The 26196-nt window shown below is 29.8% G+C and overlaps 3 protein-coding genes and 1 pseudogene across 4 annotated transcripts; 2 read left to right on the forward strand and 2 right to left on the reverse strand.

Annotated features, from left to right (window-relative positions):
• Positions 1–54: 54 nt before the first annotated feature.
• On the reverse strand, positions 55–966 carry LOC145759749 (dehydrogenase/reductase SDR family member 11-like; annotated as a pseudogene).
• A 987-nt stretch (positions 967–1953) lies between these two features.
• Positions 1954–3474, forward strand: LOC145760046 (dehydrogenase/reductase SDR family member 11-like). Its single transcript, XM_082573911.1, has 3 exons — positions 1954–2271; positions 2554–2831; positions 3324–3474. The coding sequence occupies exons 1-3, from the start codon at positions 1954–1956 to the stop codon at positions 3472–3474; spliced, it is 747 nt and encodes a 248-aa protein (XP_082430037.1).
• A 182-nt stretch (positions 3475–3656) lies between these two features.
• Positions 3657–6733, reverse strand: LOC145760045 (secretagogin-like). Its single transcript, XM_082573910.1, has 10 exons — positions 6575–6733; positions 6416–6486; positions 5889–5978; positions 5728–5817; positions 5481–5537; positions 5289–5366; positions 4870–4971; positions 4734–4793; positions 4342–4410; positions 3657–3950 (listed from the first exon to the last, which is right to left on the reverse strand). Exons 1-10 carry the CDS (start codon positions 6666–6668, stop codon positions 3822–3824), a joined length of 840 nt encoding a protein of 279 aa, XP_082430036.1. The 5' UTR covers positions 6669–6733; the 3' UTR covers positions 3657–3821.
• A 2431-nt stretch (positions 6734–9164) lies between these two features.
• Positions 9165–24999, forward strand: LOC145760044 (lethal(2) giant larvae protein homolog 1-like). Of its 2 annotated transcripts, XM_082573908.1 has the most exons (26): positions 9165–9313; positions 9832–9929; positions 10232–10313; positions 10661–10782; positions 11278–11424; positions 12628–12790; positions 12866–12986; positions 13276–13324; positions 13568–13722; positions 13838–14055; positions 15826–15918; positions 16425–16553; positions 16661–16765; positions 17410–17554; positions 17918–18045; positions 18441–18644; positions 18711–18879; positions 18949–19065; positions 19273–19444; positions 19530–19699; positions 20154–20270; positions 20390–20568; positions 20913–21072; positions 21781–21883; positions 22855–22909; positions 23587–24999. In XM_082573908.1, the coding sequence occupies exons 1-25, from the start codon at positions 9233–9235 to the stop codon at positions 22898–22900; spliced, it is 3273 nt and encodes a 1090-aa protein (XP_082430034.1). In that variant the 5' UTR covers positions 9165–9232; the 3' UTR covers positions 22901–22909; positions 23587–24999. The 2 variants fall into 2 exon arrangements, with proteins under 2 accessions (XP_082430034.1, XP_082430035.1); XM_082573909.1 differs by lacking the exon at positions 21781–21883 and having other exon boundaries at positions 23587–24995.
• The last annotated feature ends 1197 nt before the right edge of the window (positions 25000–26196 follow it).

Genomic DNA, 26196 nt, shown 5'->3' on the forward strand with positions numbered 1-26196 from the left:
TTAGTGTTTCCAAGTTCAGAAATTATGCCGCATATATATTTATGAGCCTGTAAACTATTCTGCCTGCTCAGTCGGCCTGATAAGTATTTCGTTGACGTCCATATGAGGTGGCGCTGCAAGCGCAAACACAACTGCATCTGCAACATCATTAGCTTCAAGTTAAGCTACACAAATAAACAAATATCATGCGAATCAAATAATATATTTGGCTGATATAGTAAGTTAGCTTATGCAGAGAGCATTTATAAATGTGTTATGCGTAGGTCTTTTATTTAGGTTTTTATTATAACAACTCAAATCTTTCTTACATATCCAAAAATCCAGTTTCAGTAAAACTTGGTGAGATGGATGTAGACCGAATATTACTCTTCTTGGCTCTAAGCTCTTGCCTTAAGCCTTCAGTCAGTGCTGTTACAGCAAATTTTGTTGCTGAGTACATAGAAAGGCCTATGGGAACATAATGGCCAGCGGAGCTGTTTATGTTAATGATATGGCCATCATTAACATTAGCATTCTTCATCAATATGTAAGATTCCCGAGTAACAATGCATAAAGCGATAACGTTTAAGTTGATTAGCTTTTGCCATTCCTAAACAAATGTACATCTGGTTTATTTCTTTATTTTTATGAACTCATATCCTTTTCTTACCTCTGTTTTGCCGTCTAGAAGATCTGCTTTAAATATACATCCAGCACTATTTACACATACGTGTAATACACCAAACTTTGCTTTGATAAATTCAAACATTGACAATATCTTTTTTTCGTTACTAAGATCACATTTTATTGGAAACATTTCTCCTTGCCCGCATTTGTTTAACTCTGATGCATGTGCTTTAAGTTTTTCCTCGCTACGAGCACAAGCAACAACTTCATTCCACTTTGAACTAATTTGTCGACGATTGCTTTTCCAATGCCAGAAGATGCACCGGTCACCAACGCAACTTTACCAACCCACTTATCCATATTGAACTAAAAAATTGTTTTTTTATTTAAAATACAAATTCTTTTATTAAATACAGTTTTATTTTGTTAACAAATGCTTTTTACAAGACTATCTTATATTCTTTATAAATAAGACAAATAGCCATTGCCACTTCTAGTTAAATATTAACTTGTGTATATAAAATGTTTTACAAAAGTCTCGCCGTAAAATATTACAGTGGACTTTGCCACGTTTAAATGTTAAAGGTCACGTTCATATGCGCTAAGGTTAGCGTCCATATGCGCGGTAAGCTCAGGTTTTAAGAACAAATAACACCAAGTATCCTTTTTTTTAAGATCTTCAAATTACTTCTTATTAACACTGTTAAAATAAAATAGGTAGGTTAGGTCTATAGGTCATATAAATTTAGGATCTACGCCGCTACTTTTATTCAACTGTTGGTTCTAAAATAATTTCGGAATCGTGTACAAGCGTTTATAGGAGCCTAGATGACAAGATAATTTCCATTTTTTTAATACATACCCGCTGATTTTTTGATTTTTGTCTAATAAGGTTTATAGTGTAACGTTTTCTATGTCACACTATAGGGACAAAGACAAGTAATGACGTTTATGTAATTTACATTTGCATGAACCGCCTTAAACAGTGTATACTACTTGTCAAGCCACTGCAAATATTTCGCGTACTTTTTAAAACCTAATCATGCTTAACACACACACTTATGTAGCCTGCAATATTTGTGCAAGGTAAATATTTGATGTAAGTTAAAGCTTTTAGCCATAACTTATTAGTGTACTATAAGAAAAGGTTGATATAGAGGTACAGTACAAAAAACTTCAGGCATTTATGAAACTATGTATTTTATTAATTGGAAAAGTAACTTGAGATTTTAAACTTTTTGTTGGTAGATAAACTTTTATATAACTTGATGGCAGTTATACCATTCATTTTTCAGTGCGTAAAATATATTTTTATGTAAAGAGGGTTGCTGCTTTGCAAAATTTACAATGGATAAATATGTTGGTAAAGTAGCTTTGGTTACTGGCGCATCTTCTGGTATTGGAAAAGCAATCGTCGACAAGTTAGTTCGAAGTGGAATGAAAGTTGTTGCTTGTGCTCGTAGCAGTGAACGACTTTTAGAACATGCATTCGAATTAAACAAATCCGCTAAAGGAGAGATGTTTTCAGTCAAATGTGATCTCAGAAATGAAAAAGATATTTTGGCAATGTTCAAGTTTATCAGGGAAAAGTTTGGCGTGTTACATCTTTGTGTCAACAACGCCGGCATGGCCATTAATGCGTCTCTAATATCAGGAAAAACACAGGTGTGTAGAAATAAACAAGCTATCATAAAGTTGTCGCGTTGTAGGTAAAACGTATGGCTTTACTATATAAAGCCATAGGTTTAATCACAACTACTTTTATGTCAAAGCCTTTATAAGTAAAACAATAAAAACAGTTTATAATCAGGCAATATAATTAATAATATTCACAACTTACGGGTTAACTCAAGAACAAACCGGTGTACTTACTACTATATGTTTAAGTCGCTTAGACGACCTTACCAGGTCAAGGATTCTAGACTATAAATTCCAAATATTTTACAGGATTGGAAAGAGATGATCGATTTAAATGTGGTAGCGCTTTGCATCTCTACCAGAGAGTCGTTTAGCCTAATGGAAAGCTCAGGCATTGACGATGGGCATATTATTAACATAAACAGCATGTCGGGCCATAGGGTTTTGGGCTATCCGGTGTATTCTGCCACTAAATTTGCGGTTACAGCTTTAACTGAAGGGTTAAGACAAGAACTCAGAGCTAAGAAGAGTAATATTCGTACCACGTCTATATCGCCTGGCATGGTCGAAACCATGTTTTTTGAAAGGTAAGAAGTCGAAATTTGCAACTATTTTAATTTCTTTTTGTTCACTTTAAATTGAACTCAAATTTGTATGCTATTCATTTTTTTATGAAATATTTTGTTTATTTTTTTTAGACATCATTCACTATAATTTAACTGGCAGCGTGGTATAGTGGTAACCACACTTGCTACACCACATGAGGTCGTGGGTTCAATCCCCACTGCTCTCATGCTGTAGCGCCCTTGAGTAAGGCGCTATAAACGGGATGAACTCTTGCTGAACCAGCACTTAATCAGCAGCATAATTGTCAGGCACTTATAGTCTATAATATCGCAAACTGCTACAGGCAACTCGAGACTGGGTCGAGGTAACAGTTGTTACTTTATGTTTAGGTCGCACATTAGACCTTCCGACATCGAAGATAAAATATATACAAAAAAAATAATAATAATTATAATATTGGCGCAAAACTTTATTTTAGTAAAGTTTAAATAACCCGGTGCTTATTTTTAAAGAGTATGCAAGAAAGAAGCGGAGGAGACGTTTAAAACGGAGAAATGTCTTCAGCCGAACGATATTGCAGATGCAGTTGTTTTTGCTCTAACAGCGCCTTCACATATGGACGTTAACGAAATATACATCAGGCCTCTTTTTCAGGCACAATAAAAAGTTAAATGGTGAATAGCAAATTAAGCCTAATTTATGCAGAATTTAAACAGCAATCTTTTTCTAGAAGCCTGCTGTGATTATGAAAAATTTCCAATTGAAATAAGCCGTTGTTCAATGTTTTTTTAACGAGTTTTTTAAGAATTTTTGATTGCAAAATAAGAATTACCTAAAACGCCAACGCAAGAATAAATCCAATCATTACAATGAAGTACAAACTGTGTATTAACAAAACATGAATAGATAGCAATATCTACATTTACGTATAACGTGTGTGAGTGAGTGTATACAGTACAATATCGTGCCAACTTATATAATAGGAAGTCCATCAGGTTAAAACAGAAGCCTTACTTCTTTAGTTTAATTCCGAGACATATAGCCAGCTCCGACTTCTGTATTTTCCCATCTCGATTCACGTCGCAGTGGTTCATAACTGCTTGTTTTAGTTGATCGAGTTCGCTTGCACTAAGTGGTCCCTGAAAGTAATAAATATTGATTAAAAAGTTGCTCTTTCAGAGCTATAAATCATAAAACTAAACCGAGTTGGCCGGGTAATAAAACTAGTCAATTACTTGACTTTGAGCTACCTTTGATTGTTGTAATATGCTTGCAACAAATATTTGCAAACGGTGTTTTACCCGCACCACAAACGGCATTTTTTTATTTTGAAATTCTTTAAATTAGACATGCATTTTTAGATTGTCTAAGGCTACTTGTGTTATTTGGTAAACAATATCTTAGTGAAGTTATTTATACAAAAATGGCAAGGCAAGTATTATTTGGTAAACAATAAATTGGTGAAGTTATTTTGACAAAGGTGTCGATTGAAACATTATTTTAATTAAAAAAATTGCAAGCATTTTTTACCCGAATCGTCTCCATCATGTCCTTAACAAATCCGTCCACTTCAGCTCCCTCTAGTGCACCAGTTTCACTCTTGAAAACAAAAACACATTTCGAGTCATTTCCAAAAATATTATTCAAAATATATGGCATATTGAACTGTTTGTGTAAACAGGTATTGTATTAAGGGAAGTAATCAACAGTAATTTGTCTATAATTGATGAGGTACATATAACAACTCCCAGTATATTGTCGTTTTATATGTGCCAGGATGTATATTCAATTTCTACAGCAACACGTTGGTAAAAACATTGTGTTGATACCCTAAATTGTCTGCCTATAGGTTCCATAATGAAGCATTGCAGTTAACTTAATGAAAACTATACAGACATGAATTTAAACCCAAGGAGGCATACCTGATCATAGTGTTTGAAAATTCTTTTGAAATCTCTCTTACGTTGCTTCTGCGAGCCGTCCTATACAAAAAAGAGGTTAAAAATTGAATTTTTGTTTTCAGTGAAAATTTTGTGTTGATATTAAAAATATAAATACCTCTATTTTAAACTGTAACAGGAAGTTTTCCGAGCAGTTGACAAGTCGAGCCATGTCCTGCAAGTCCAAGTATCCATCTCCATTTTTATCATATAAATTAACCTGCAAATTAAACAGTTGAATAACAACAGCATTGTTAATATTGTTGTAAAAGAACTTTAACAACAAAGTTAAATCTGTCTATAAGAAACAGGCAATTGTTTATTTAAATAAGAAAAATTAAAAAGGATATTTTTGGTGTGATTTTAGTTCAGTGGCAAGTTTTAATTGTTATGGTATTGTGTTACAAGTCAAAAGGTCTTGAGTTCGATCCGCACCAACGCACCGATGTCTTTAACAAAGCACAACCTTATAACAAGTTAAACTATATAGGGTAGCAAGTAAAACTACTTTATAGCTTTTTTAAAATCTAAACTTACGATGGATTCAGCATATTCATCTAACTGTACTTCATCAATTTTTTCACCGGCTATGGTGACGTAATCCCAAATAAAAGCCTGAAAGAATAATAAATGACGTCATCCCAACGTAAAATATCGGTAATTGGATTAAAACATTTGAATTATTTATGTGGTATTTAGGATTTTTAGTGTAAAAAGCTATAACTCTACCTTTAGTTCATCTTTGTTTATAAATCCACTTCCATTTTTGTCATAGTCTCTCCAAATCTGTAAACAATAAAAAAGGTTTTGATTTATGGTGCTATTTTCTACAAACCTTTTGCAGTAAGCCTATACTCGGCTTAAAAAAGAGGATATAATACAACGGAATTAGCTTTAAAAGTTATTCAAAGCATTTTAAGTGTAAAATTGTATTTCAATTTCTAGGATGCTTGCAAATATTATTAGTTTAACATACCTTCATAAACGTAACGCTTGAATTCAAGGGAATTTTTCTTCTGAAAAGCAGAAGGAACATTTCGTCTTCCGACAGAAGCATTTTTGCCATCTAAAAAACGCGAATCAACGTTAAGTAACAATTAGGTTTTACAGTTGTGTACAAAAAGTCATATTTTGAACCTCGGTCATCGACATTTTTCCATCTGCTGATGCATCATAGGCTGACATAAACGACATCTTAATTCGATCCAGTTCTTTACGATTTGGCTCCTATTTTAACAAGTATTTTTTGTATTAAATTTATCTTTGGTGTGGTAAGGTCGAATGCGCGACTTAAACATAGAGTAACAACAGTTACCCCGACCCAGTCTCAGTCTCAAGTTTCCTGTGGCAGATTGGAATATTATAGCTAATAATTTCCCAATAATTAAGCTGTTAATTAGGTGCTGGCTTAGCAGGAGTTCATATCGTTTTTGCTCCTTACTCAAGTGCGCTACAACATGGGAGCACTAGAGTTTGAAGCCAGGACCTCATAAAGTGTAGGCAGTGTTTTGACCACTCATCAGACGCTGCCGGTTTTTGTTTATCACCAACGTTTACATTATAATGTAGGCGTGTTTAACTTATATTTACTTAAGTACATTTTTATTATCAATGTGCTTCCGCAAAATATCCCGGGTTATTACAATAAAATGATATTTACTTACCTTGTGAAGCAACTTTTTTGCGATCTCGTAAAACACGGAGTCCAGTTCGCTACCATCAATGTAGCCGCTTTCTAAATACACAAGACATTGTATTGAGTTTAAAAGTTTTAACAGCGCTTACATATTTAAAATACATATAAATTTATCTTGCAAGCTCACTGTCTATGTCATAGGCATTCCATATCTTGGAGAACTCGCTAGCAGATATGCAGTCTAAGTCGGCACGAGACAACGGGTCACTATCTTCTGCCATTTTTGTTTTTGTGTTAAAGTTAAATTAGAAATATGTTGGAATAATTTTATAAATATCTACACACAGATTCTGAATAATGATGAATTTTGAAAGTCATTCGTTATAACAAATAATGTAAATAACATAATGCTGATTTTTAATAGATATTTAAACGTAAACATAAAATATTACAGCGTTTTTATTTCTACTATATCCCTATGCTTTGATCTTATCAGTATTTTGTTGAAACTGACAGTTTAGTGTTTGCCTATTTTCTTCTCTTGGTGACATATATACAAGCTTGTATTTTCAAATCAATAACTGGTTAGTGCCCACACTGTATTATTAAAATGCTTATAACAAATGTTTATTTATATAACTAGCTTTTATATTATATTAGCTCTTTTGTCTATGAAGACTTTAATATGTTGTTATCTTACAGATATAAGTTTAAGCGGTAAATGTTTGCGAATAAGTTTCGTTTTCAGACAACGCCTATTTTATGTACTTTGATTTAAAACATGTTTGTTCTGTAGTAAAGATTTAATTGCCTTCTATAGTGATAGCTGTGCTACAAAAAATTACCACTTAACTATTGTTGGCCTTATATAATAAATACCAAATCGCTTTTTCTAAGAATTTTTTTGTCTTATGAATAATTTAGCGTTAGACCGGCACCTTTTTGTTTATACGTTTATGGCTTATAAAATTACCTAAATTTTAAAATTTTAGTGATTAATTTAAGTGTTCAAAAGCTGTCAAAATATTGTTTTCAGCTAGCCTATACATACTGCGAAATTACATTTATCAAATTCAATTTAAAAAATCAATACATGTTTTGTAAGGCACTACTGACAAATAATTTTAAAAATTTATTTTAAGACATCTGCCTTGCGCTATGAATCAGCGTTGTAAAAATAATTTAAATATTACACTATGCCATACTATGGCGTAATAGTACAAGTCACATGAGTAACTTATACAAAAATAAGAATATTAATTCTATTGTAACAGGTTATCTATAAATCATTTTCTATTTTGCAAAGGCCTATATAAGCGCTAAGAACTATATAGATACTGACGTTACATTTTTACACAATAGTTTTTTAATATTATTTTCATTTGTTTTTATTTATACTAGGCCTAAATGTAAGAGCATTGAAAGGCCATTTGGTAATTAACATAAAGTGCACCTCCATTAAGACAACATTATTATTAAACCTTATTAATATACAAATTCCAATTACTGCTCTATATTTAAGTACATATAACTACTGGGTATATACTAGGCCAATGTTAATCTTTTTTTTCTGTCCTTGTTTGCACTTTTTGTAAATAAACCGACTTTTTAACCACGCAGAATAGATTTAAACAGCGGTAATGCATATTTTATATTGGTTTATCTATTCATAGGCGGTTAACTGTTGCGACAATTTGTCTAAATCGTTCACATCAGACACTTCCTTTCACATAGGCTGTAAGGACAAGCTATATCAACACACTATTTTAAATTTGAGCAATATAAAAGCAATGCCTTAATAATATGTTGTAACACACATTATAATTGATTTCAATTTCTTCTTTAATTCTGATGTAACATTGTCTGTTTTTTCCCTTTATTTTGCGTTTTTTTTTTGACGTTCGCTGTGCTTTTCGAATTTATTTGTTAACCAATTTCTGAACATTTTTTGGTTAAGAATTTTGTTATTAATTAAATCAAACGTCATTGCTAGTCTATTTTTTATTGACTAAACCCACAATAATAGCATAGGTGTTTAAAATAATAGCATAGATAAATTAATACAATGTATTAGTAATACAACTACTACATAAACTAATACAATGTATAAGTTTATCTATGATAATAGTACAACATTATATAATGTAAAATTTCCGTGCTATTTAAACATCTATTTTACCTTTTTCGTATTGTACTGTTTTAAAAAACAAACTTTTTGTTTGTACTTAAAATACGGTATAATTAATAATTATATTAATATGATATATTTAGACTGTTCTATTTCAGCAAAGTTGGTCGAAAAACATTGACTATTTAAATATGACGTCACGTATTTTTTTAAGTGACGTGTTAAAGTGACATCAATTTAACATTCACTCTGAAGTACTTTTGAGTTGGCGGCCGGCTTGAGTGAGAAAAAATGTCAGAGGCGTTTTCTCTATTTTTAGCTTTTTCTTGTTTACTACAGTCCAGCGGCCAGTGGCTAAAAATATGAAAGTTCATAAAGTTGTCTAGTCATGTTTATGATGTAGTTCATTAAGTTTGTGTCTGTTATAGTGTAAATTAAGTCAAATCAGGTTTAAACTTAAGCAATTATCAAAAAAAATTTAAGCGACTGTCTGTATGTAGTTGATTACTTACGAAAAGGGTTATGACCGATTTGTGTAAATCCTATATCAATAAAGAAAGCATTAAACGTGCTAGTTTATGAAGAAACTTATACGAAAAATAGCAGGTTTAATTGAATTAACTTTTGATTTGTTTACGTGTTTAGGTTTTGTTTTTAATGCGAAAACGTGATTGGTAAAAAACGGTTCTTATTAGGGTTGTTTTTATATTGAAAAAAATGTTTCGCAAATGGAAAAAAGGAGTACATGTGGACCCTCAACGGGAAAAAGTAAAAGAGGAATTATATTCATTCAAAAAGGTAAGTTCATTTTAAAATAAAGGTTTTTAAAATGGTAATTTTTTGCTTGTTATTGTTATTATGTGTCTGTATGTCATTTTGTTAAAGACGGCCACTAGAGATTCTGTGCCAAGCTCTGAAGGAGCTCTTTTAGCTTCGTCCTCCAAGTTTTTAAATGCGGAAAAGGCGTAATTTTTATAAACTTACCCTAACCTTCTATTGTACATTACGCTCTTTCCGCATTCATTTTAGTACTGCTCGCTTAAACCGGCTGACGACACTAATAGAGCTCTACTCTCAAATTGATAAGCCAAATAATGGTCAGGCAATAAAACAAATGCCAGTGATTTATAAAGCCAGCAAGGCAACCTAAGTATAGTGTAACAACCAAAACCTTGATCCAGTCTCAAGTTGAAAATTTAAAGACAACTAAAAACTGGGTCTCAGTACCAATTCTGTTTTTAGCTGTGTAGTCAGACTTTTTACAACTCCAATAAATAATCCATAAAAACAGTTAAATATAATTTGTTTATTTTTAGACTGTAGAACATGGATTTCCACACCACCCATGTGCATTTGCTTATGATCCAATCCTTAAACTTATGGCTATCGGCACTAAAACTGGAGCTGTCAAAGTGTAAGTTGATTTACATATATTAAAAATATAAAGCTTATAAATCATGAATTAAAATGTAGACATATTTATTTTGCATAGTAAAATTTATAACAAAACATAAATTTACCTTATATCTGGGTTTGTATAATAAAAAGGTTTGCAACTATTATATAAAAAAATTAACGCCCATGTGCTACTGTCTTAACAAATTTTTCAGATTTTGTCATTCCTATGTATTGGTTCTAAAGATAACCTTGGTATTTTTTTAAAGGCTAATATATTTTTAAAAATCAGCACACTTTAGTTTTGGTTTTGAATTTCAGATTTGGAAAACCAGGTGTAGAGTTTACGGGAATACATCCTGACGTCAACCAAGTGTTGCAATTACATTTTCTACATGGATTGGTAACTTGTTTACAAATTATTTACCTAAAATTAAATATAATCAACCTGTAGAACACATGTAAAAAAGTTTTATACGGTCCAAAGTTTATTAAAAATCTATAAACTAATTTTATAAAAAAATTACTAAATTTGTTAAATTTAAAACCATGTTAAAAAATGTTTTTTTAAATTAAAAAACAAAAAATACCAAAATCTTTTTGTAATTTAAAAAAATAATGGTTTTAAAAGAATTAATTAAATGCTTATTAATAGAGTTTTTAATTAAAAAATGCTTTGGTAATATCATTCTCTTTGTTATTTTTAAACATCTTGTTTTTTTAAATTAATAATTAAATATTTTTGATTAGGGTCAATTAGTCAGTATTCTTGATGACAATACCATGCATCTTTGGTCCATTACTGACCTTAATGAAGGTCAGGGTCAAGGCTTAGTTGAAGTTGGTGCATCACAGTTATCAGGAAGACCAGGGTAAAAAATATTAACAGAAATTTAAAATATTAAAAACATTAAAAAAAAATTAAAAATTGATATTTTTTGGGGAAAACTGTTGTTACTGTAATTCTGTTTTAAATGTAAAAAAGGGAATAAAATTTAACATGGTTCTCCGTTTTTTTTTTATTGTGTACTCTCTCTTAAATAGTTTCATTATCTTACCTTATATTACTTGAAGGTAAATTGGTTCTTGATTTATAAATTTTAAGACTGTTTATTTTTGTTTTTATATTTTCAAAAGGGAAACTATAAAAGAAGGAGAAATAACTTAATAAAAAAACAAAATTAGTTGTATATGTATACTCTAAAAATATACAGTTACTTTGCTTTTACATTTAAATAAATCATGGTTATTAACCTAACTGTAAGATTACTATGTTAAAAAAGACAACTGCCAATTAAAAATTAAAAAAAAATTAAAAAAAAAATATTATATACATTTCAATTTTTAACTTACTAATCTTTTTTTAGGGTCAACCAGATTACAGTGGTTACAATTAAATCCACCAATGATGTGATGTGGGTTGGGACAGAAGGTGGCGCTATATACTCCCTTACTTTACCTGAGTTTGAACCAAGGGAGACGTCGATCATTCATCAAGATCAAATCATGCAAAGGTAAAAAAAACGACTTTTTTTAAAAAAAAAAAAAAAAATTTTTTGACAAGGTTTTTGACAAATTTTTGACAAAAAAAAAAAATTTTGACAAGGTATACACATGTGCTACACTGTTAGTACTAAGTTATTGCCTGTTCTGAATAATGCATTGTATTTTTTTTGACTGGTAACTTTTAAAGCGCTATTGGTAATGCAAGTCAACACCCTACGGTTAGGATTTTAATTGTTGTAATATGGTCACAACTTTCGACTAAAATTTACCCTCGCACCACATACGGCAGTTTATTTTGTAGCTAGTAAATTGGACATATATACACATCTCCCCAAACATCGTTATGTATAAACGCTCTCTTATTTCACAGTTGGTATTTTTACCTTTTAAACGTGTGTATTGGTGTATATATTGTTCCTAATATTTATGTATAGATTGTCTTGTTTTTAACAGTTTTAAATCTACCATCTAATTATATGTAAAAAAATAACTAGTTTAACATTCTACTTTAATAAATCTTTTAAAAATTCCACTTACTAACATTTAAATTATAGGTTAAGTACTTTTATTAATGTAAGCCAATTGTTGACAAAAAAAAAAAATTTTGACAAGGTATACACATGTGCTACACTGTTAGTACTAAGTTATTGCCTGTTCTGAATAATGCATTGTATTTTTTTTGACTGGTAACTTTTAAAGCGCTATTGGTAATGCAAGTCAACACCCTACGGTTAGGATTTTAATTGTTGTAATATGGTCACAACTTTCGACTAAAATTTACCCTCGCACCACATACGGCAGTTTATTTTGTAGCTAGTAAATTGGACATATATACACATCTCCCCAAACATCGTTATGTATAAACGCTCTCTTATTTCACAGTTGGTATTTTTACCTTTTAAACGTGTGTATTGGTGTATATATTGTTCCTAATATTTATGTATAGATTGTCTTGTTTTTAACAGTTTTAAATCTACCATCTAATTATATGTAAAAAAATAACTAGTTTAACATTCTACTTTAATAAATCTTTTAAAAATTCCACTTACTAACATTTAAATTATAGGTTAAGTACTTTTATTAATGTAAGCCAATTGTTGGTTATAGGTATAGGATTATAGGGTTTACTTATTTTTTATATTAAAACAGAAATTCTACCACTCATTTTTTTGTATTTTTTCAAACTTAATGTTTTTTTATTTGAATTTTAGTTTACCAGACCAATATAAAACTGGCAAGGCCTTAGGTCCTGTTGAGGCAATTGAAGAGCACCCGAATAAGTCATCACAAATATTAATTGGATATAATAGAGGACTTATTGTTTTATGGAATGACAATCTACAGAGCACAGAAAGTTACTATTTAGGAGACAAGGTAAGTTGAAATTTTATATATTTATTTATTCTCATTGTGGGAAGGATGATTTTGCAATCTTAATAATTTTTGCAGGCGCTGGAATCGTTATCATGGCATTCAAACTGTATTGAGTTTATGAGTGCTCATAATGATGGTTACTTGTGCACGTGGAGACTTGGTACTTCGTCACACCATACTTCATATACTCCATATGGTGAGTTGGTGTTTATTTGTTTAGATCACTTGGTTTTTGCGGTCCTTGAACGAACTCTTTTATTTTGCGGTTCTTGCACATTTTTACTTAAAATTTATTGCCTCACTGATTCTCTTTTATTCATGCAGAAAAAACTATATATATAATATATAAAAAAGGGGATTAATTAAAATACTGTTTTGAAATTTTCTTAAGTGAAGTATGATCTATATAAAAAGTAAATATTATTATTATATACTTATTAATTTTGAAATTTAATATAAATATGTTTTATTTTTATTGTAAACAGGTCCTTTTCCTTGCAAGGCAATAACGAAAATAAGATGGAAGTCGTCACGGTAAATTTATTTTAATTTAAATTTTTATCTTTCAAAATTACCTTTCGTAACAAATGTAAAAAAAACTTTAAAAAAACACTGGTAATTCTTTGTATCACTAATTGTTTACTTTTAGTTGCATTTTTTCCGGTGATTAGCTCAATAATCTGTGATTTGTAACTCTTTGTTTTGGGTTTAAAAAGAAATTTGACTTCCTTAGCATTTATTTTTTTTTAAATTTTACGAATAAAAATGTTTTTTTAGTGAGCCGTTTGTCATATTCAGTGGTGGCATGCCACGTGCCAATTATGGTGACCGCCATTGTGTCACGGTAATTCATGGCACAAAACACGTCACGTTTGATTTCACGTCACGAATTATAGACTATTTTGTAATCTGTAAAAACCAAAATAACGAAGGTAAGTTTTTTGATTTTGGTTTTTTTTGTTCAAATTTTTTTTTACAATTTTTATGTTTTTTTTGTTTCAAAATTAAAAAAAATTTTTTAAAAATTTTTCTTTAATTTTTTTTAAGAATGGGAAGATCCTGAATTCCTTATGATCCTCGCTGAAGAGGAGATCATCTGCATCGATTTAACCTCCCCTGATTGGTCGACAGTGACCCCGCCCTACCTGGCTTCTCCTCACGCATCAGCGATCACGTGTTCGTCGCACGTTGAGGATATTCCTCAACAAACGTGGGAAAAAATTAACGAGGCTGCTGGAAAAATGACATCAGATAAATCTACAAGCGTAAGTTTATTTTTTTGTATTTCAAAATTTAATTTATTTAGTTTGTTGATTTGTTATTTATTTTTAAAGGCAGGATTTTTTAGAATAAATATTTAATGTTTATACAAAAATGTGTATGCTTGTAGATTTTTTTATTGTTTTATTTTTAATTTATTATTTTTTGTATATATTTTAAATTTGAATATATTTTGTGTCCTAATTTTTGATTTTATTTTTAAAGACAGAATTGTTTAGAGTATATATATAATATATACAGAAATATATATATTGCTGGTAGATATTTTTACGCTATATTTTTAATTTAATTTGCGTTTTATTTTTTGGATTTTTACTATAAATTTATTTTATATCTTAATTTGGGATTTAGTTTTTAAAGGCAGAATTGTTTAGATTATATATATATTATAAATACACAAATGGTACTTTTTTAAGTTTTGTTTTTAATTTAATTTGTGTAAGTTTATTTTTTTGTATTTTAAATTTAAATTTAAATTTAAATTTTTTGTGTCTTAATTAGTGATTTAGTTAATTAGAGCATAATTATTTAAAATGTATAGGCCTACTGTACAGAAATTTATATATGGATATTTGTTCTCTATTTTTTAATTTAATTCGCATATTATTTTAAGGAAAATATTTAAATTTGGTAATTATATATAAAGGTTTTTTTATTGCCTTACCAAACTTTTTAATTTTTAAATATTTTTATCTTAGTTTTAAATTAAACTAAGAATATTAAACTTAATTAACTAAACATTTAGTAATTTAAAGTTTTTATATTACTTAAATATTTTTTGTTCAAGACATTTTGCAAAAGTGCAAATTCTATAAAAATCCTGCCGAAATTTGTATTTTTTGAAATTAAAAGTCACGTTTTTTTAAAATCAAGTTGTTCTATTGTGTAGATTCAATAGAATGTAAATTTAGGCCGCCCTTATTTTTTGTTTAAACATATTTTAAATTGCTGAAAGCTGAATCATAGCGGTTAGTGTAACAAAAGTTACATTGTTTTATTTAGATATTTATTTCATTTTAAAATTATTTAAAATTTAATTTTTATTTAAAGAATTGTTTTGTAATTTTTTGGGTATATTGATTTGGTCTGTTATTAATAAATTTGAAAATTTTTTGTTTTTATTTTTAGCTTTTTATTTAAATTTTTTAATATTTTTTTTATTTGTGTGTAGCATTGAAATGGTAGTAATGTTACGGTTTGTTTGTAAGTGGAGCCACTTTAACAAGTGGTACTCAAAATAAATAGAAGTTTAACTTTTAACAAACTTTTATTTAAAATTGTTTTTTTTAATAATTGTTGCATTATTTTTGCTTTTTGAAGTAATACAATTTACAATATTTGAAATCAAAATTTAAAAAAATTAAAAAGAAGTTTGAATAAAAATCTATGAAATTTATTGGTGCCTTTTTATAAAAGCATTTATTAACCCAATTTAGGTTAATAAACATTAATTACGTTTTTTGTATATTGGTTAGCTTATAATAAGTTACGAGTTCGATCCCCACTGCTCTCACGCTGTAGCACCCTTGAGTACGAAGCTATAGATGGTATATACTCCTACTGAGCCAACACTAAATCAGCAGCATAATTACCTAGAAATTATAATCTACAATATTGTTAACTGCCAAAAGCAACTCGAAACTGGGTTATGGTAACTGATGTTACTCTATTTTTATGTCCTGATGTCGACCTTTCCACATCGAGGATAAATTAATGTACAAAAAATAAAAAATAACATTTTTTTTGCTTTTCAGACTTGGCCAATCACTGGTGGTGTAGATGTCAGTATTAAAAAAACAAAAACTAACAATTTGCTACTTACTGGTCATGAAGATGGAAGTATTAAAGTGAGTAGCATTTTTTTTGTAATTATATTGATTTGTTATCCCAATTTTAACTTAAATCGTAAACTACTGGCATTATAGTTGTTAGAACACTTCGCTCAACTACCTGAGGTCTTCATTTTAATCCTCACTGCTTCCTTATTATTGTAGTGCCTTAAGTAAGGTGATTTTAGTACTAAATTAAAAAAAAATATCTAAGACTTAGTGTTACCGGGAACGTAGTTGTTAAACAATTGGCTTAACTACCTGAGGTCTTTAATTCGTTCCCCAGTGGTTCCTTATTGCAGTAGCACCTTAAGTAAGGTGCCTTTATTACTAAAATTGAAAAAAAAATCTGAAACTTGGTGTTACTGGTAACGTAGTTGTTAAAACACTTGATTTAAGTACCTGAGGTGTTCAGTTTGATTCCTGCTGCCTTCCTAATGTTGTAACGCCTTTAAATAAGGTGCTTTTAATACTGATAACGAAAAATTATCTTAAATTAAAATAAAATAATTTTTTTTGTAAAGTTATGGAATGTATCAGATGTTGCAATGAGGCCAGTATTAAAAGTAAAAACTTCTCCAATATTTATAACCGATGGTGACGGAAATAATGAAGAAAATTCATTCGAGGAACAATTTCCACCTTTCAGAAAAGTAAAAACTATTTATTTTTTTGCTAAAATTTAATTTTAAAATATTATTTTTTAAGGTTGTAAATTATTTTTATTAAAAAATAAAATAAAAATATAAAAAAAATTTAGGTGGGTGAATTTGACCCCTACAGCGACGACCCCAGGTTAGCTGTCAGGAAAGTTGCAATGTGTCCCTCTAGTGGTACGTTAGTGGCGGGAGGAACTGCAGGACAGGTAAAAAATTATAATTAAAAAAATTAACAAAAAACAGATAATTAAAAAAATTAAAACAAAAACAAAAAATTGTTTTGTAAAAAAATTAAAAGTAATTTAAATATTTTTTTATTTTTCTTAAAAGAAGGAGTACAGTTTATTAGCTTTCAATTGCAAAATGCCATAAATGTTTTTTGTTTGAGCTTATGTGGTTAATAAACTGTATAAAAAAATACTATTTAAACTATTATAAATACAACCATGTCATTTATATAATTTTCTATTAAAAATTAATTTTTATGAATATATTTATTTTTATTAAAATGATACCTACTATTGAACCTACAGTTGGCATGTTAGTTGTAGCAATATTGTCGCAACTAATATTTGCCCATGATAATTTACTCGCACACCACAAATGCTAGTTTTTATCCTATAAAATGAACATCCTATATAAAAATTCCTATATTATTGTCTAATCATTGCCCTACTGATTAGTTTTTGGGCTGTGTAGGTATTCATTCTGCTTCAGAACGCTTTAAAGTTAAAGCAGTGGGAATTGGACCCAGGACCTTTTGTGGTGATGACCATTGAAATAAACCATAAGACTTCATGTCACCAGCTAACAAAATCACTTGTATAACTTGATTTTTTGCAATCAACAGATTGTGGTGTTCATATTATCTGATGAGGCTATCGAGAGTTTGGTAGTGTCAAACGCAGTTGATATATTAGAAAATCGAACAGATTTTACTTGGAAGGGGCACGACCAGCTCCAAACTAAAGAAACTCATATCACAATGCCAGCAGGTTTGAAACAATTTCTCATTTAATTTTTTTAAGTATTTTAATAAAAATAAATTGTGACTCTACACAACTTAGTTTATAACTTGTTTTAATTTTCTTTATAGGCTTGCAAACTAAATATTAAATTTAGATATTGTAATTTTTATAATGATTAAAATTTTGGTTTGCATAGTGTAGTAGTTAAAACACTTAGTTTTTATAAAAAAGGTCATAAGTTTGATCCCCACTGCTGTCATGCCATAGCATCCTTAAGCAAGATGCTATAAACAATACTTGCTACTAAGAATTACAGTAATAGAAATATATTTAAAATACATAATTTTACCAAACAAAAATCTATATTTTTTCATTTTTCTCTTTGTTTAGGTTACCAAGTTAGTAATGCAGTGCAGTGCCACCCTCCTGCTAGTATCACCTCACTTAGTGTACAATCTAATTGGGGGTTGCTGGGTATTGGAACTGGGCATGGGTTCGGGTTGTTTGATTACTTACAGGTAAGTGGTAATAACAAAAAGTTAAAAATTTATATATATACCTATTTTTTTTTAATTGGAGAGGTTGTGTGTTTGTTAATGCCACGCATAACCTTATGAGGTTCTGGGCTTGATTCTTACTGATTTCATGTTCTAGATTGATTTTTTGTCTTGTTAGCACATTATTTAAGGGTGCTGTGACATGAAAGCATTGGGAATCAAACCCAGAACTTTTTGTAGTAAGGCTTTCATCAATTTAGCAGTTCAATTAACGATGCATTATTTTAAAATCTTTTTTTTTCATTTTTTAAGATAAAATAAAATAAAAAAAAGAATAATTTAATATATATAATTTAATATGTTTTTCTTATTTTTTAATTTTATTTTATTAGTTTATTTAATTATTTTTTCTACAGGGCAAAACGGTTTTATCTCGATGCACTCTTGAAGCTGGAGATCACTCCGCAACAGACGGCAACTTCTCTCGGATGAAATCCTTCAAGATGTCGCTCCGTCAATCCATGAGAAGGATCAGGGGATCGATGAGAGGTGGAGGGGGGTCCAGGAGGAGAGGAAGAGGGTCTTGGAAGAAGGGATATAAGCGGGATAACATGTCACAAGTAAATCAAAAAAAATTTTTAAAAGATTTTGTTAAAAAAAAATTTAAAAAATTAATATTTCTCCAGAAACTCCAGGAAGCGAATGCAGCATTGGTTGATGAGGAGGAGACCGCCTCTGGAAGCGGTTGGTCCCCTGCTCAGACCGGACAGCGTCGCATCGAGGCACGCTCCACAGAGGATGGTATGACCGGCATGGTCAGATGCACATATTTTGCAACAACCTTTGTTCGTGATAGTAAGTCTAAAAAAAAATTCTTTTAAATTTTTTTGGAAATTTTTTTTAAATAGTTTTTTATTTTTATAGCTGTAAGTGCCACCCCCACTTTCTGGGCGGGTACCAATTCCGGCGGGGTTTACGTTTTTGCTCTCCATGTACCCGACTACAGTCAGAGGCAGGACCACGATGTTAACTCGGTAGTAGGTAGGTAAATTTTTAAAATCACTAAAAAAAGAGAAAGGGCTAAAAAAATATAAAAATTCTCCCAAATTTAATTTTTTTTGATTACCCATTTTCTGGGAAGGGATATTTTAATTTTTTTGTCTAAACCCCCCCCAATAAACAATTTTTTTTAACCTCCCAATAAAATTTTTTATCCTCCCCAAAACCAAAAATATAAATTTATTTTAGGGAAACACATTCAACTTATGCATCGAGCCCCGGTGGTCGATATCACAGTCGTAGACGGTCACGGTACACCAGTTAACTCAAGCGTTTCGCAGATTGATGGGAAAGCAAGTAATGGGGCAGCTGGGGGGAGGGTGTCGCCCCCAGTGGGGAATCACCACTCCCTTATTATCAGGTGCTAAAGTTATATTTATTTATCCTCAGTAAAAATTTTTAAAATTCTTTTTTAAATTTATTTTTAAATCGTTTTTTGTTCTTAGTTCGGAGGAACAGCTAAAAGTTTTCACGCTTCCAAAGATTTCGGCCAAGCGCAAATTCAAGTTAACGGCGATAGATGGCTCGTTAGTACGAAGAGTCGTTTATGCTCAATTCACTTCATCCAAAAATCCTGATTACCATGAGTACGGTCTCGTCTGTCTTACTAATTTAGGTGAGTTTTCGGACTTTAAATTTTCTAAATAAATTGACATTGCAAGCAATAGTTAGCCAAGTGTAACTTTCATTAAAAAGAGATAATTAATTTACTCTTAGTAATTTAGTTGATTTTAAATGTATTAATTTATTTTATATATATAAAAAGAAGGGCCTTTTGCAATTACCATTCCATTGGCAAGGTCTTTGTGCTAGTCTGCTAGTTTATAATATTATAAAACTACGTACTATATTGCTTTAAATATTAACTCATTAAATGTTTATGGTATTGGAGAAGAAGCTATTTTAGTAAATGCCATTCATAAACAAGAATGTTATAGCATGATGGCAGTGGGAATCGAACCCAAGATTTCATGTTGTAAAAGCCAGAAACTTAAGGGTTTAACTACTAGACCAAGCTGCAAAAAAATGATTACTAAAATTTTTGACTTATTTTAACTTTTTTATTTTAGGTGAAATTCATATTCTGAGTCAACTTCCATCTTTAAGACCACAAGAAAATTATCCTTGTATTGCAAGGGAAGACCCACACGGTATTTCATCAGCTATTCTAACCACACAAGGACAAGGTAACAACTTTTTTTAATTTTATTCTTTGAAATTTTTTTTTATTTTTAAGATTTTGTTTTTGTAATTTTTTTCCAATTTTTGTAATTTTTTGTTTCAAATTTTTGTTTTTTATTTTTAGGAATGTACTTACTCTCACCCTCGGAATACGAGAGGTTTTCCTTGTCCACTAGTAGCACTGTAGAGCCAACATGTCGCACGACAGCGACAACAAGTGACAGAAATGAAAACTCGAACACAGATGAGTTGACTCACGAAATTGTGGAGGTTGTTGTTGCAGACGCCGTTCCAATTAGTCTGGTAAGATTTTGTGTTAAAAAAATGATTTTTTTTTAATATTTATTTATCCCTAATGTGGGAAGGTCACCTTTGCAGCTAAACATAAAGTCCCATTTGCTACTACAGCCCAGTCTCAAGTTTTCTTTGGCAGTTTGGGATATTATAGATTATAATTGCTCAATATACCGTTCATAGCACCATACTCAAGGGCGCTACAGCATGAAAACAGTGGGGATCAAACCCATGACCTCACGTCGAAAAAACTGAGTGTTGTACCTATAACCACTACAGTAAGTATCAAATTAAAAATCCTAAATTTTGACCAGGTTTCAAAAATAAAATATTTAATTTATTTTACCTTTAAGGAACTGGAAAAAAAGAAGTCGCCAACAAAATCCTTAAAATCAAAGTTTGGGGGATCAGCCGTCGTGTCGACCCCCCCAACCTCACCCAAGACTCCACTTTTATGCAATGACGACGAGGAGGAGAGTGAGGATGATGACCGACATGTGGAACGACACGAAAGTAAGTAAAAACTTTTTTCCCAAAATTTTTTTTAATTTTTTTTTGTAGTGTAATATACTGACTTTCAGTATTTCTTTTAAATTATTTACACATACTACTTGTTACCTTATTGTATGAAATTTAATGTTTTATTAACTGTATTAACATTGATTAAACAAGCATGCCTTTTAGCCCTGATATATATTGTAAAAAAATTCAATAATTAGTAAAAATTTAGTAATAAAGTAGTCCTTTTACTGTTAGATAACTTAATTTTGTAATTTCTCAAAAGTCAGTTATTAATTTTTTTTTTGTAATTTCTCAAAAGTCAGTAAGGTTTTTAATTCTTAGTTGTTATTTAAAATAATGGGGTTTTAAAGGTGATTTTTGTCGTAACTTTTGTCCAACAATTCTCGTTTTGTAATTTTCGATCTGCCAGTTTTTAGTTGGTGACCGGTAATTGAGTTATATCTTAAAAATTGACAACTTTTGATTTAAATATTACTAGACATTTTTAATTTTAACTTACTTTTGTATATTTGTATGTTTCAAATGCTGGCGCAGTTAAAATTATTTTTGCTATGCATGGCGTTTGATCGTTGCATGGCTTGTAAAACCATTAGCTTCTACTAAAAACTAGACTATTTTTTCCACCCGATTTTTTGGCTTGCTGTTTTTTTTTTCAATTAAAAAAAAGCTTTTGCGAAACCGTGTGAATGTAACCTATAGGCGTGCTCGAGGAAGCGGAACGGACGTTGGCAGAAGCTGACGCTGCTGGAGAAGTTTTTAATAATTCCGACAACGAAGAGGTAAACATTCAAGATCTTCTCGGGTAAGCTTTTTTTTTCTTAAAAATTAAAAAAAAAATTTTTTTAAATATTTAAATTTTTTTTTTAATACATGTTTAAACTTCTATGTAGAAATGTATGCAGTAAAAAAAAAAACTTTGAAAAATTTTAATTTATATTTTATTTTAATATCAAATAATAATCTTTTATTTTTTTCCAAGCGCATGCGCTAACAAACTTGTTTGTTGTAAACTAACCGTTAACTCCCTAAAATAACGAATGACTTTAAGTTTATATTAAACTTTGCTATGTTACATTAACAAGTTTTAAGTTGAATGTGTTATGAAGGCATGATTTTAGCCTAAAATTTTAATTTTTTTGTTTTTATCCTCAATTTGGGTCTTTAAAGCCTAAACATAGAATAACATTTATTACCCTGACCCAGTCTTGTGTTGCCATCAGTTGCCAGTTTTTTAATATTTTTAACCAGTACATTGATCTGCCGATTGGTTTTTGGCCTTGACAGAAGTTATTACCAAATTTTGGTCACTTACTGACTAACTTTAAGATGCAGGAGCAGTGGGAATTGAACTAGGGACCTTTTGCGGTGGAGCCTAGTGTTTATAACTTGTACACTATTTTGCAAAACTTAAATAGCTTCTTGTTTGGTTTGTTTGCATAATTACTCAGATTATCATTTTTTTTTCTTTTTCATGATCTAAAAATAAGTTTAAAATAATTTAATTTGATTGATTCAAAAAAAAACACTTGTTGAAAACTCTTGATTTTGGCATGATTTCATTCAGTAGAAACACTACACCCTATTTTTGCATGAAATTAAAAAAAAATTTGATAATTATTATTACAATTACTTTTGGGGTCACATCTAAGGGCCCTTAACTTCATAATTATTTTTTTACAAAATGTGATAATATTTTTGTGTCCATTTTTTTGAATTTACAATGTTAGGTCGCTGTCGAAATTTGTTTTAAAATCTTATTTATTTGTCTTATAGTGCGGTAGCTGAGGCAGAAAGAGTATTGAACGCTGTTGAAGGATAATTCTTAAAGGTGAGTTGATAAAATTAATCGAGTATTTGTGAAACTAGTTTAATGAACAAAGGTTTATTTTTTTATCTTGAACAACATATCAATTTTACCAATACAGCTTAAAAATCGATTGTTAGAGTTGTACTAGTTAATAACCAGCCAACCGTCAAAATTTTAATTGTTGAAATTTGGTCGCAACTCTCAACTCTTTACCCCCGCAAACGGCCGCAAATAAAAAACTCTTTACCCGCAAAAACTCTTTACCCGCAAATAAAAAAAAAATATTTTTTTTTATTTTTTTTTTGTATATATCTTTATCCTCGATGTGGGAAAGTCGAATGCGCGACTTAAACATAGAGTAATATAAGTTACTCCGACCCAGTCTCGAGTTGCCTGTGTCAGTTTGGAATATTATAGAGACTATAATTGCCCGGTAATTATGCTGCTGATTAAGTGCTGGCTCAGCAGGAGTTCATACCGTTTATAGCGCCTTACTCAAGGGCGCTACAGCTTGAGATCAGTGGGGATTGAACCCACGACCTCATGGTAGTGTAGCAAGAGTTCTTATCACTACACCACGCTGCCGGTTATTTTTATTTTGTTGGCCTATATATTGGACATACATATTTATGTATACTTATATATTGTCCACTAAACTCCATTATATATTGATTGTAATACTTATTTTAATTTTATAGATGCTTTTATTGACGCTACATTTTCCGCTGGTCCTACCAAATAATTGGTTGTAATTAAATGGTCTTTTTGCGAGAGAAAAATGGTTTAATTGGTGTTAAGACCATATTTTAGCTTTGCTTTTAAACTTTAGCGAATGGCGAAAATCGAAAAAAAGTTTTTTTCACGGTCATTAAGCTAGTATTTTAATCTGCTACTTTGCAATTGAAAATGTATTTTATTAATCATGTTTTGTGTTTTTATAATTTTTTTAGCGATGATGTTTGTTTAGTTAATAAGATGGTGCTCTAGTTAGACTGAATGTTGCTTTATGTTATTCTATGTTTGTCCTAAAAAAATAGCTGGCATATCAAAAACTTTTTTTAATTTTTTTTAACTACGGAAATTTAGGATGACATTGCGCATATAAAAAATGTGCATTTTATTTTTAATTTTATAAAGGCGTTCATGGTTTGTGCTTCTTTTTAAATAATAACATCCTTTTTAAATAATAATAAATAACAACACCCTTTAGCCCCTTAATAAATAATGTGTCTTTTATAATTTACCCTTTTTACCTTTTATTTAAAACACAACTTGAAAAAAAAAACATTTATTACTGCTTAATATTTGTTATTTTATATTTTAATTTTTAATTAAATTTGCCATATAATAATAGGGTGCCGAATTTTTTTGGGCAACGCCAATTTTTATGTCATTGTTTAGCTTAATCTTAATTTTTTTATTAATCATTGTATATTACGCGGTGTGAACTAACCTTATGCTAAACAGCTGTATCTATCAAAATCTTACCTTTGCTTGTGTTTTTTTTGTTAAAAAGGATTAAAATTGTAATCCTATAATGCTAAAATGTAATATGGAAATTTGGATTTTTAAGCCACACCTTTTCAAATGAAATTCATATTTGCTAACTTTATAGATATAAGTGTAAATTAAGGCTATATAAAATCTTTTTAACATTTTATAGTTGATTAAACTATAAAATACTAAAAATTCCAATTTGCACCATTTCTGTAAAAAAAGCTAGGTTTTAATCATGTTTACGCTTTTACGTTTGTCATTTTTGCAATGAGTTTTTTTGCTGGTGTTTTAGAAATCCCCCCTTTTTCCTAGTGGTGTATATATTCGTAACGAGGTTTAAATAGTACAAACTATAGCCTATGCAGTTTAAAGTTTTTTCTTAATGAAAAAAATTCTGTTGAGATGATGATTTTGGAAAAAAATCTTTTGCTGCATGGTCACATTGTAAGAGTGTATATATATATAATGTAGCGTAATTAACCTCAAAAATGCTGTTGTGCTTCTGTGTCGTTTTTAATTGTGTCGTGGGACTAGATTTTTTCTTCTAATAACGCTGTAATAAATTTAACACAAAAGTTAAAACTTTTTTCGTTTTACCAAAAAAAAATTTGGTCAGTTACACTAAAGCATCTTATTGAAAACAAAATTACTTTTTATTGAGGTTAAAAATTAATAATGCAATGATATAAAAGTTGATTCAAAATGAGGCTGCTATTTAAAATAAATGCAATTTTCAATTGCATAAATAAAAAAGTGCATTGAACAAATAACTAATATCTAATAAAAAATACTTGATTAGAAAATGTACAGAATTTGATATATGCATATTAAATAACAAGATATAAAAACTGAGGAGTTTTTTGCTTGGTAGATTTGACAGTGTTACCTCAAAAGTCAGCTTTTTTACTTAGAACACATAAACATTTATGTACATATATATCTATATATAAGTTGTTACTTTTAAAGCTTGTATTTTAACTCCAGCAGTGGTGGTTTTAAAAATATGTTTATAAACCCCATTATAAATATTTACATCAGTTGATATGCCTAGATCCAACAATTTAATATTTTATTTATGCAACTATTTTAGTAAAGTCATTTTAAAAATATTTTTATTCTTTTATTTTTTTTTTATTTTTGACAACAGTTTTACAAGTAAACAAAAAATAAATATTTTACATTTATAAAGAATTCAACAAATTATTTTTACACATTTACATTTTTACTTTTCATGTCAAGTCTAATAACACCTTAACTTCGGAAAATCGTCACCCGCAAACCCAATAACCCCATGCTGGCCCAAGTTGTTGTCCTACTTTTATTAAATCTAAAATAAAATTTATTAAGCTTCTATTTAAAAATTTGATTTCTATTTAAACAAATAAATTTCTATTTAAAAATTCTGGCTAATATCTCTATTAAAAGCACACACATTTTTTCATTGAATATGCGCATTGTTTTTATGCTTATATTTCATTGAAATTTTAATGCCGTTGGCAAAAATTAAGATACTCAAGATTATAAGGAAGTAAAATAATAGGGAATTAATATTGCTAAACTAGCATGACCAAATTAAAGCTAGAGCTAATGGGCGTGTTGTAAATTTGGGTAGGCAGATTAAATTTGAACTACAAAACATTCTTCATTTAAATTTGAATTCATAGAGTTTTCACAAAAAAAAAAAAATTTTGGTGTTTATTAATTATTAGTTACAGTTTGAATGTTTAAAGATGCAATCTGAAGAGGAAATAATTAAAGATATTAAAAATATTTGTTATCAAAATGGTAGAGAAAAGTACCCTAAAGAAACT

Source organism: Corella eumyota, chromosome 7, assembly GCF_963082875.1.
Source record: "Corella eumyota chromosome 7, kaCorEumy4.1, whole genome shotgun sequence".
NCBI lineage: Eukaryota > Metazoa > Chordata > Ascidiacea > Phlebobranchia > Corellidae > Corella > Corella eumyota.